The sequence below is a fragment of the Ambystoma mexicanum genome, chromosome 3q (genome assembly GCF_040938575.1).
Source record: "Ambystoma mexicanum isolate Mex_15411 chromosome 3q, UKY_AmexF1_1, whole genome shotgun sequence".
Taxonomy (NCBI): domain Eukaryota; kingdom Metazoa; phylum Chordata; class Amphibia; order Caudata; family Ambystomatidae; genus Ambystoma; species Ambystoma mexicanum.
This window is the reverse complement of record NC_090926.1, coordinates 67605313-67618010: the sequence shown is the minus strand read 5'-3', so window position 1 is coordinate 67618010 and position 12698 is coordinate 67605313. Positions and strand designations below refer to the sequence as shown.

Genomic DNA, 12698 nt, shown 5'->3' with positions numbered 1-12698 from the left:
GCGGTGCCTTTTGTGTTTGTTGCATACAGGAGCAGCAACCTCACAATTGTTTTCATCAAGTAAGAAACCAAACTCTTGTGAGAAGAGATCGTCAACACCCTCTCGACCATGGCAGTCAGTGCGAAGGAATCAAACACAACACTGTTCAACAGCATGGTCACTGTTTTTCAATATCTGCAGATCTTGAGAATGGACATAGTCTGTGACAGGGTAACAGCATGATCCTGTCACTTGGGAACAGGGGCCATGCCAGTCTGGGGTGGGAGAACTACCAGGGGGTATGCCAGAGCCGATCCCACCGCAGAGGCACTGAGAGAAAAAGGGATGGCTGGGATATAGAAGCTCAGTATAAAAGCCCAGCCAGCACAACAGGAGATTGCAAGGTGCCCAGGTGGAATGCGATGGAGCTGTGGTGGATCAAGAGACCAGGCAGAGGGAGGGCGGTGGAGTGGAGTGCTGAGGAGACTGTGGCAGTGAAGTCTAGTGTAGTGAAGGGTGTGTAAAACATGAGTGAAAGAAAGGTGAGAGATAGAGAGAGAGCGGGGTATAAGTGTAGGGGGGATTTAGAGAGAAGACGAGAGTGAGAGTAAGTGCCAGAGGGTGTGGAGAGTGAAAGGTAGTACTAGGAAGGAGCGACAGAAGAAAGAGGAAGGTAGTTGGAAAGACAGGCAAAGAGTGTGTAAAATCAGGAGACAGGAGTAGACCGAGGTCGTTGAGGGAGGGAGGTGAGAGAAGAGAGGTTCAGAAAGAGAGAGGAGAGGTAGGAGAGAGCGAGAGAGAGAGAGAGAGGGTCAAAGAAAAGCAAGAGAGAGAGGAGAGAGGTGCAGGTAGTACAAGAATGGCAGAGGAGACGTGAGAAGACGAGGAAAGGGGAGAAGATAGGAGAGGGTAAGGGAGAGAACAGAGAAGAAGGAAAGAGGTACATGTATAGAGAGATGTGGAAGATCACAGAGGGAAGATAAAGATGAAGGAAGATATAAAGACGTATAACATGATAGCGAGAGACTGGAAGGGAAACCCATGGGGACATCTGTCAGTCCAAGAGACCAGAGGCATCCCTTAGAACGTGTCAGAGAGAGATCGACAGAAAAGGCCAGGGCTTTTAGGGTTCCCCCGTCAAGATTCGGAAGGCTTATATAGTAGGTCTTACCTTGCTTTAGAGTATATCGGGGAGATTCTTCTGGTTAGGGATGCCTGGCATAAGGTGGAGAGTTCCCACGGGGAGGTCGGAAGAGCTGCAAGAACCCCCTTAGTTTCAACTGTCCGAATCTTCCCATGCTAGTTCTTTAAAATATGATAATCTACCTTAAATCTACTTTCGTTGTCTATGGGCTTTTGAAGCCATCAGTGATATTTTGCAAATGTATCCTTGCTCGTCTCTCTATTTATCTTGATCGCAGAGACAAAAACATTGCCATTTTAATGAAAGGTTGAATGGCAATTTGTTCAGGAAGCTATTTTGAATACAGAGTTATGTTTAGTGTATCTTGTCAAAAATATTCTGCACAGTAGCATAAACGTTGCATAGCAATGATGCCAGTTCAGATTCCAAGAGTTGCTCAAAAGAAGCGTTTTGCCATTTTCAAGGAGCCAGTTCCTGAAGATGTTGATGGTCCACTTGGTGGCATTCAAGGTGGTGGGTTCACATTTTTGTTTTGTTCCTATGAGTCACTGAGACGTGCATTTATTTATTTATTGTTTGCTTGTTAGGCACTTATACAGGAAATGAATTCTGCTTCAAAGCGCCCACAGGACAGCAGGGAGGGAACATGAGATAGCGTACAATTAAATACAAAACAATACAGAGGGGGAAGGGACTGCCGAACCCAATACCAGATAAAGAGCCATGAAGGTCTTATCTGACTCAGCAGCCGCCTCATCACCTGTGGTGTACCTCAGGGCTCTTGTATCGCGCCCATGCTCTACAACCTTCACTAGGCCTTTGTTCAACATCCTCGACTCCCTTGGCATCTCGTATACCAACTACGCGGATGACACACAGGTCCTTATCCCACTTACCAGAGATTACCTAGCCGACACTAAAACCCTCACCTCCATCTACTCCACCATCCAATCCTGGATGGCAGAGAATTGGCTCTGCCTTAACAGTGATAAAACTGAACTCCTCCTCATAGGCTCCCCACTAACGCTGGGCAACCTCGGTGATCAATACACCTCCTTCACCATCGATAACATCCCCATTAAGGTCTCCAACTACGTGAAGATGCTCGGAGTCTACCTGGATTCCAACCTATGCATGGACAGACAGGTGAATGCTATCGCCGTCTCCTCAGCGTACTACTCCAAAGTCCTCAACGCCGCCAGGCCCTTCCTGTCCCCCATAACTGCCTTACCATTGCTAGGGCAATTATCGGGTGAAGGCTAGACTATTTTAATGCCCTCTTTGTTGGGACCTCCAACAAAAACATTGCCAAATTGCAGCCAGTCCAGAACAACGCTCTGAGGGCAGCCCCAGGTACTGCCAGAAGAGACCATCCGGCCGATCACGGAATCAACGTGCGCCAAAAAAACGGTGAAAACGTGCGATTCGCAGTGAAATAGCGAAAATCGCAGTGCAAGTGCGATTATCGCAGTGCAAGTGCGATTATCGCACAGAAAACATCGCACATCTATTCATGGAAGTCCGTGCACGTGCAAAATGTGGGATGTGCGCTGAAAAAGTGCGCGGCGCACGCTGGCGCACAGGTCATCGAACTCCGTGCGATAAGGCCACAGCGAATTCGCACATAGCGCGGCGCACATAACAAAAGTAGGCGTAACATGGGGCGTTACACGCAGAATGGGGAACAACTCGTGAAAATGTGGGCGTCACGGGGGAAGTACAGGAGGCAAGTGCGCAGAACGCCCACACGCTCGCCTGCAACACATATTCATGGAATCGAATAAGGAAAAACAGCGCACGGCCAAAGACACGCACAGGCCCATATATGCCCGCCACACGAAAGCAGGCGGTAGCGTCCCTGCGCAGGAAATAAATGTGCGCCAAAGTTCTACATGCGCGAGAAGTACCACACGCAATCGGGCCTGGGGGAGCGTGTGCGTGTATTTCAGGTGCGGGGTGCGCGAGAAGTCTCACACGCGATTGTCCTGTGCGCGTGTATTTCAGGGGTGTGCGAGATGTTCCACACGCGATCGGGCCTGGGGGAGCGTGTGCGTGTATTTCAGGGGTGCGCGAGAAGTCTCACACGCGATTGGCCTGGGTGTGTGTATATCAGGGGCTTGCGGGTGTTTTCACACGCGATTGTCCTGTGCGCGTGTATTTCAGGGGTGCGCGAGAAGTTCCACACGCGATCGGGCCTGGGGGAGTGTGCGCGTGTATTTCAGGGGTGCGCGAGAAGTCTCACACGCGATTGTCCTGGGCGCGTGTATTTCAGGGGTGCGCGGGTGTTTTCACATGCGATCGATTTCAGAGGCTCGCGGGTGTTTCTACACGCGATCGGGCCTGGGGGAGCGGGGTACGTGTATTTCAGGGGCTCGCGGGTGTACGTGTATTTCAGGGGCTCGCGGGTGTTTCTACACGCGATCGGGCCTGGGGGAGCAGGGTACCACTCACCGCCTGCCTTGCGTGTAGAAGAACGCGTAGCCAACACCCACCCGCTGTGAAGTAATAGCGTGTGAACCCCAACGCCTGCAAGACACACGCACCGCACCCCACGAAAAGCAACTCCCGTGCGTGATACGTCACAGACATGCATACGCGCTAAGGGCCTTTGGTCCAATGGAATCGCGTATGCGTGCTGACGCGCTTACGCGCTAAGGGCCTTTCATCGATTCACACACTGACGTGCAGAATTTTCACGTGCCAAATCACTCCGTATCAAGCTGGCCACGCGTAAGCACACGGAAGACCACGCTCCTGCCCAAAAGGCCGAATTACTGCCCCCCAGAGCCCTGAGCAGCCTCCCACGAGCCATCTGCTGCTGCTTGCCTGCCTGTTGCCACCGTGCCCTGCCATTTGGTGCCTGCACATCAGCCATCTGCAGGGGTCCAGTTGCTGTGTCCACCCCTGCTGGAACAGAACACTCCCGATTGGGATACCATCGCTCCACAGCCCAGCCCCAGGACCCAGTTGCCCACCCACGCCTGCCTCGGGGGTCGCCATGTCGGGGCAAACACCATCCGAGACCACTGGCGACCCCCAGCCAGAGGGGCAGAGGGCCACCAGCTTCAGTCAGAAGGAAGTTGGTGTCCTGGTGGAGCTTGTCCTCGGGCATTATGATGCCCTCTTCGGATCAACACGCGCCGACAAGGAAGGACGGGACAGGATCTGGGACGACTTTGTGGTTGCCATCAACGCGGAGGGGGTGGCAACCCGCAACATCAAGCAAGTCAAGAAGCGCTGGGAGGACTTCAGGTCCAGGACCCTCAAAGGCCCGGCGCCTCGTGGAGGGGGGCCGGGGCAGCAGGAGTACCATCTAGCTGATGGTCCTGGAACGCGTACGCCCAGCGCTCCATGACCAGATCCTTGAGAGGCAGACCCGTCTGGAGTATAGCGATAAGTCGCCAAGCATTGCTGTGTGAGACAGGGCATGTTGCAGCGTGCTGGTTGTCTGATACTTGCCTGTATGTATGACATAGGCCATGTACGCGTGTGTGTGTGTGCAGGGACATCATGGTCATGCATGTGAGACCAGTAATGTGTGAAGCACACGGTTCTTGTATGTGTTTAAATACAACATGGGGAGCCCCATGCGGAATGGACATATGAGAGCATGCCAGTCTCTGTTCCTGGCCATGGGTGTGGGTGAGGGATGGGTGCTGATGCCATGTACATGTATGCTGTCCATGTCTGTGTTTCTGACCTGCTTGTCTGTGACTTGTGGATGCCATGGATGCATGACACATGTCTGTGACAATGTTCAGATTCACAGATGCAGCCTAGTTATCCTTGCATTCACTGTGTCTGGGGTGTACGAGTCCAGATGGATGAAAGTACGTTGAAGTGTGTGCATGTGATAGGCATGACCCATGATGCATGTGAGTCCAAAAACAACATTGTATGCTTCAAGAGTCCCTTGGACATGTTTGCTTATGTCCATAGCATGCGCCATGCCTGTTACTGCATGTGTTTTGCCTGCACTGACCCATGTGTTGTGGAGGGACATGATGGAAGTGATCTTTGACAGTGCCACTCATCTGCTGTTGCTTCCTGTCTAGGGGACCATTGTACAGTACCCTGATGCTTGTGTTCTATGTCTCCCTCTACACAGCGCAAAGTGAAGAAGAGGGCGGAGACGGCGCTGTGGAGCTAAGCGGCGGGGATGCCCCCACGGCTGCAGCGGAAGGGGTGGGTTGCAAAGGCGGAAGACGGTGTGGAGCCATCCAGGTTGGTGGTTTCCACAGAGGAGGAGGAGGCTGCTACTGAGCCGCAAATGGGGCCTGGTGGGGGCATCCCTGCTGGTGCAAGTGGTGCAGTCCAGGGGCAGGGCCAGGAGGCAGCACAGGTCGCCGTGGAGGTGCCTGTGCATGTCACTGTCCCTGACACTGTGACTGCACCACCATGCACCAGCAGGGATGCCCCATCCCAGGCCCGTCCGCAGGTAGGGGGGGATGTCCATGTCATCTGACTCCCCTCCACCTGCGGACGAGGGGACCCCTGGCCGTATGGACAAGGTCCTGATTGGTGTCGTGTTGCGCACGGCTGTCATTCGTGATGAGGTGCGTGCTTCCCGGGGGGAGCGCGCACGTCATCACGAAGAGCACCGTGCCAACGTGGCCCAGCTGGGAGCAGTCATGGTCGGGGGTCTCATACATGTGTCGGGCACTCTGGCCACCCTCTCCTCCTCTGTGGAGGCTATGCGCCAGTCGTACTCCATGCCGTCTTCCGGCCCAGATGCCACCAGGGCCCCCTGTGGACCTGCCCCGACCCATGCAGCCATGTCGGGCGGACACACCGGCAACTGGACCCCAGCAGATGGAGGATATGACGGCATCATCGGGCAGGGCACGTGCACAACGGCGTCGGTGGTTTCCATCAGCCTGGATGCCGTCGTGCTGGCACAGGCAGTTGCGTCGGAGGCAGCGGCAGGCTCGACGTGGGAGGCATCATGGCTCGGGGCCATCAACATCAGGGGTGCAGGCATCGGCCGGAGGGCAGGAGAACCCTGGAATGGGAGTGGCTTCGGTGTGGGAGCGGTTGGCACCGCAGATAGGTGCGGAGCAGCAGCGGGCAGAGGAGGAACGGCTCACAATGGTCAGGGCGGACAACTCCATGCGGAGGGCGCTGAGGCGGGCTGAGTGCCTCGAGGGTCTTCGCAGGGAGTTGGAGCTGGACACTGCATTATCCCTGCGGGACCTCGGGGCCAGGGAACATGCCCGCCTCCAAGCCATTGAACAGGAGTTCGATGATGCCCTGGCCCATGACAACAACCAGTGAGCCGTCGGACTAGCCCGCTGCCCTTGTAAATAGTTATGTAGTTAGTGTTAGGTTTCCTTTGCTTCTTTATTTATTTTGGACCTTTTGGACAATGGGCCACATTTTTGTATATAGTTTATTTTATTAGGTAGTATTTTTATGTAGGTTTCATTTCTTCAGTTGGGATCATGGACCCTGGTTTGTTTATCTGTATATAGTTGACTGTTGAATTTTTTTATTTTTTTTTTGGATTTACCCATGGAGCAATGGTTTTCGGTTTTGTTTTTACCTTGGATTTACTTTCTTGAACTGTGACTTTGGACACCTTTCCTTTGGATTATGATTTGTCGTTTTTCATTATTTTACGGACATGCTGCTTTTGGTTTTTGATTCCCATTGTCATTTGTTTATTTTTAATTCCATTTATGCTGTTTTTAATACATTTTTTTCATCAAACTTCAATGTGTAGTATCATCTCATTGGTATCATGCATATCATGATATGGGTTTTGAGATTCACTGACACCCATTGGGTGTATGTGAGGGCCATGTGTTCCATTTCCAGACTTGCTATTGGGGTTCTATCATGTCATTGCCGTTTCTAAGTGGGTGGATGCAATACTCGAGTGGGTGTTTTGCATTTGGAGGCTGACCATAAGGGCCAGGGATCTAGATTGTGATGACATGTTGGCTGGGGGACATGTGTGGGGGCCTGCTGGCAGGTGCCCCGCAATGCTGGGGGGTGGGGGTGCAGGGGGACATGGGTGGGGGCCTGGTGGAGGGTGCCCCTGCACTGCTGGGGGGTGGGGGTGGTGGGGAACATGAGTTGGACATGGGTGGGAGCCTGCTGGCAGGTGCCCCGCAATGCTGGGGGTGGGGGTGCAAGGGGACATGAGTGGGGGCCTGCTGGCAGGTGCCCCGCAATTCTGGGGGTGGGTGTGCAAGGGGACATGAGTGGGACATGAGTGGGGGCCTGCTGGCAGGTGCCCCGCAATTCTGGGGGTTGGGGTGCAAGGGGTCATGAGTTGGTGATCATTAGTGCAAGGAGACATGTGCCTTTGCTGGGGTGCATGCCCATGTTGGGTGGGCTGCCTGCGGGACATGACATGGGATGCAGGGTAGTCCCCTGTGGTGTGGGCTGCCTGCAGGGGCCGTGGAGGGTGTACAGGGAACACCTGGGAGGACCCACACTGGCAAATCACATGTAGGACTCCCCGGCACCCCTGAAATACACGTACGCTGCTGAAATCGCGTGTAAAACTTTCCGCGCACCCCTGGTATACACGCACATGCTCCCCCAGGCCAGATCGCGTGTGGAACTTCTCGCGCACCTCGGAAATACCCGCACACAGCCCAATCGCGTGTGAAACTTCCCGTGCACCCCTGAAATACCCGCACGCAGCCCAATCGCGTGTGAAACTTCCCGCGCACCCCTGAAATACACGCGCCCAGGCCAATCACGTGTGGAACTTCTCGCGCACCTCTGAAATACACGCACACGCTCCCCCAGGCCAATCGCGTGTGGAACTTCTCGCGCACCTCGGAAATACACACGCACAGGCCAATCGCATGTGGAACCTCTCGCGCACCCCTGAAATACACGCGCCCAGGCCAATCGTGTGTGGAACTTCTCGCGCACCCCTGAAATACACGCGCCCAGGCCAATCGTGTGTGGAACTTCTCGCGCACCCCTGAAATACACGTGCCCAGGCCAATCGCGTGTGGAACTTCTCGCACACCTCGGAAATACATGCGCCCAGGCCAATCGTGTGTGGAACTTCACGCGCACCCCTGAAATACACACACACGCTCCCCCGGGCCAGATCACATGTGGAACTTCTCGCGCACCTCGGAAATACACGTGCACAGGCCAATCGCGTGTGGAACTTCTCGCGCACCCCTGAAATACACGCGCCCAGGCCAATCGCGTGTGGAACTTGACGCGCACCCCGGAAATACACGCACACGCTCCCCCGGGCCAGATCGCGTGTAAAACTTTGCGCGCACACCTGTAATACCCGCACGCAGCCCAATCGCGTGTGAAACATCTCGCGCACCCCTGAAATACACGCACACGCTCCCCCAGGCCAGATCGCGTGTGAAACTTCTCGCACACGCGTGTTCCCAAAACCCGTAATACGCGTTCCCCGCTTTTGCCAGTCCGGTAAACTGGTACAGTGTTGGCGCAGCCCTTTGCGATGGTTTTGCGATCTTGATGGCTTTTCCTTGCGCGAGGGCGTTCTTGGGGGTGTAACTGGCGCTGCTGCAGGGTCGCTGCGCCACTCTGCGCCACGTCTGCTTTTGGAGGCGAGAATCCATGAATACGGTGTGCGCGGGAATTGATTTTATCGCACGCGGCTGGCGCAGACATTCGCACGGGCACGCTGTGCGCCAGCCGCGTGCGACACTTTGAGGAATTACATGAATCGGCCTGCATATCTCTGAAATCAGGAGGCAGGTTCACTGGCTCGCAGTCAAACAGAGAATTGGCTTTAAGACCCTTGCTATCACCCACAAATGCCTGCATGAACTTGCCCCCCCCTTACCTAACACACAGAATCACCAAGCACACGGCCACAAGACCCTTAAGGTCACACTATGTCAACACAATTGTCACGCCCACCACGCGTAAAGTGCGCGCTGGTGGCTCTAGCTTCCCCACCCAAGCTGCCATGCATTGGAACGCACTGCCACCTCATCTCAGACTGATTGAGTCACACTTAGCCTTTCGTAAGGCCATCAAAAGCAGGCTCTTTGTCTAAAAGGCCTCCCAATGTGATTCTCCTTTTACACTATTCCTGCTTCTGCATACCAATGTATATCTATGTGTATACCACTGTACTTGTTTATATCACTGTATATCTATGTGTAACTATGAGATCTATGGTCATCCACTCTGCTAATCACAAGTTCCTCTCACATTATGTAACAGCGCCTCGATGCTCTTGGCTGCAAGTGCGCTTAACAAATGCACACAAATAAATAAATAAATAAATAATACGCCTTGTGAGTATTCAGAACGTGCAAGTGCAGGAAGGAAGAGGGCAGTGGGGTAGGTGCTGTGGTGTTAGTGCTCGAGGGTGAGCCGCAGATGAACTGCAAGGTATGGTAAGTGCTATGCGGCCCGGTCCTGCGTTGGGTGGAAAGTGCGAATCTCCAGTGTGGGGGGAGCAAATGCTGAAGGAGGATAGATGTTGGATAGATTGGGTGTGAATGGTCGGAGGCCCAGAGGATGCATAAGGGTCCAAGAAACCAATCACAGCAACTGTGGGATTAGCAGAGTTACTTAGCTTATCAGTGCCAGCTGGGAATTCCTTCAAAACTGCACTTATTACAGAACACGCAGTGTCAGCCGAAGTGCTGCGTTACCTCGACAAAAAACTTGCCAACTCCAGTGGCCATAGCAATTAGCCCAATTTACAAACTCGGGTGCATCACAGAAGTTGCAAGCTCACAAGGTAGAGACCCCCGCAAGTGAACAGACCTGTGAGGCACAGGCCTGGAAAAGAAGCCATATCCCTCGGCCACACTATTAGCCCACAGCAAAGGGCTATGGGGTCAAGCTGCGAGGTGCGTAATGTGTAATTAATGATTACACAAGGTGCAACACAGCAAATCCAGGTCGCAGCAAATGACTCAGGAATACACTCGTAGAAGGACAGCGGCCCATCATTAATAGCTGACAGTTCAGTTACACTACACAGCATAAACCGGCCTGGGACATACTAGGGGTAATAGGGTGGCACAAAGGTTTGTTTGTAGCAAGCCCTGCTTGCCAGCGCCATCCACACTAAGGATTTTAGAGACAGTGAAGTGTGGGACCCCCGCATGGTGGTTATTTCTTTCCACGTTCCTTTATTGAACGTACAGGTGGGCAATCCCCCACTCTCACTCAAATTGGGGATCTAATCCTGCCTCTGGCCATGATGGATAGCTTTTTTGCTTCCCTTTGCACGGTCATAATGTGAGGCACCAACGGGAACATCTACTGCACGGGTGGATAAGCATGAGCACACGTCACTAACTGGGGCCAGTTGGATAGATCAGGGGCAACACATTTGTCTTGGAAGTACGACAATGCAGAGCAACGCAGGTTTGAATCCCAGTCCTGGAGTAGAGAATCACCCCAGTGGATACGACACCGTTAAGAATCATTAGTGTTTTGGCAAAGGTGCACTATACCTAGTTGAGAGAGAACACAGCCATTACTGGTGCTTCCTTAGGGCCACAGCGTTTCAAAGGGGCCAGCAAATGGGGGCACCACTATGGGTGTAAACCCCTAGTGTAGCAAATGGGAGAGCCACTAGGGGCGTAAACCCCTAGTGTAGCAAATGGGGGAGCCACTAAGGGCGTAAACCCCTAGTGTAGCAAATGGGAGAGCCACTAGGGGCGTAAACCCCTAGTGTAGCAAATGGGGGGGCCACTAGGGGCGTAAACCCCTAGTGTAGCAAATGGGAGAGTCACTAGGGGCGTAAACCCCTAGTGTAGCAAATGGGGGGGGCACTAGGGGCATAAACCCCTAGTGTAGCAAATGGGAGAGCCACTAGGGGCGTAACCCCCTAGTGTAGCAAATGGGAGAGCCACAAGAGGCTGAAACCCCTAGTGTAGCAAATGGGGGGCCACTAGGGGCGTAAACCCCAAGTGTAGCAAATGGGAGAGCCACAAGGGGCGTAAATCCCTAGTGTAGCAAATGGGGGAGCCACTAAGGGCGTAAACCCCTAGTGTAGCAAATGGGGGAGCCACTAGGGGCGTAACCCTCTATTGTGGTGTAGCGGATACACAAGCAACGAAGCTCATCAGAGAATGACAAGTTGAAGGAATAAAGTAGGGGGTGTACACCCCCCTCCAGTTACCCTTTTTATGCCAAACGGCAGGGGTACATTAAAGACAAGAAATGACACCTCCCCTGGGGCAAAGAGGAAGTACGGCACGTTGTGCAGCCCAAGCCAGGGATCACACGCAGAGTCCTGCATAATCCCTGAGGCAAATAAAATGGTTGGGAAGTTGAAGCCTAATAACAATGGAGAAAAAGGGGGCGGCAGAACAATCAGGGCTACAAAGAGCCCGTAAAACATGTAATCGCTGGTCGCTTGTGGTGAAATATTATGGATGTTTCCCATATTTTACACTGTTGTAAACTAAAGGTAAATAAACCTGCATCCGTTTGATTCTCCACAAAACACTAGTGGCCTCTGTTAATCCTGGCAAGGATGTACTATGACTGAAATCAGAATTGAGGTAGCAGCACTGAAGTGGCTGAGATAACAAAACCAGGAAACAGGTGTGTTCCTGCTAGGTGCCAGCACTAATGAAAATCATCCTACCATGCTTCTGTACCGCTGCAGTACGCTTGCAGTCCAGGGAGGAAAACGCAACATCTTGCTGGTCTGGGTTTCCTCAAATAGCCCTATGACCCTTACACGTTAAGAAGAGCCACTCCTGCCAACACATGGCCAACCCACTGAGGATGATCTTACTCGTCTTTAATAGCCCTCTGTTGTATAGAGGTCTCTTCACTCCTTGCCAAATGTGTGCTTTATAAATAGCTTACACACACACGTTGTTAAATAAGTACCCACCATTTCTAGAAAAGGTGAATGGCAATGCAAAGATGTTCTGGAAATAACATTGTGTATGTCAATGATTTCAGATAAGCCATTTTACTAAAATACACATACAATACTTCACATCATATCCTATACTTATCACATCATTACACCAATAATGAAAATGTTACTTCTTAAGATAAATTACCCCGCTTATACTGCATACTGTATTTCTTTTATCGTAAAATGTAACACATTCTGTGAACCAAAGTATTATGTGGGGCAGAACCATTGCATATGTATGTGGGCAGGGCTTAAAGACCGTCTTTGTCACTGAGCAATATATTTGAGAAAGGCTTAAACCAAAGACTTCAGCTCCGGGCGTGGGTCGGTGGGTTATTGGAAGAGCTGGAAACTGGCATCAGATGGGATGGGAGCTGGACAAAGGCAGCACGCCAGGGGATCAGCGAGGAGACAGACCTGGAGCCTTGCAACCAGTGACCAACCTCAAAGGCAACAGGGTAATAATCGGGGAAACACACTAGCCTTGAAAAACGACACAACTTACATCTTCAGAAACCCTCCAGGACATCTCCCTGACGTGATCCGGTGCAGAGTTCCCGCTGGAAGCACAACTTTTGCATAAGCCCCAGCAAGAAAGAATGCAACTGATCAGAACACCCGAGTCACACAATGAAGCCTTACTCAAACAGTACAATATATCACCCAGCCGCGCACGGTCGAGACAGGAAACGCTGTTCTCCAGGACCTGCTCAT

The 12698-nt window shown here is 52.5% G+C and overlaps 1 protein-coding gene across 2 annotated transcripts in view; it reads right to left on the bottom strand.

The window, feature by feature from the left end:
- LOC138582135 (zinc finger protein 282-like) overlaps positions 1-12698 on the bottom strand; it is a 176157-nt gene that overhangs the window by 104977 nt on the left and 58482 nt on the right. The window contains exon 1 of one of the 2 annotated variants that reach the window (XM_069653147.1): positions 12490-12639. The exons of the other annotated variant lie outside the window; for it this stretch is intronic. Within the exon in view, the coding sequence (XP_069509248.1) occupies positions 12490-12513 (24 nt within the window). The 5' untranslated portion in view covers positions 12514-12639. Of the gene's footprint in view, positions 1-12489; positions 12640-12698 lie in introns of those variants that run through there. 2 annotated transcript variants of the gene reach the window in all.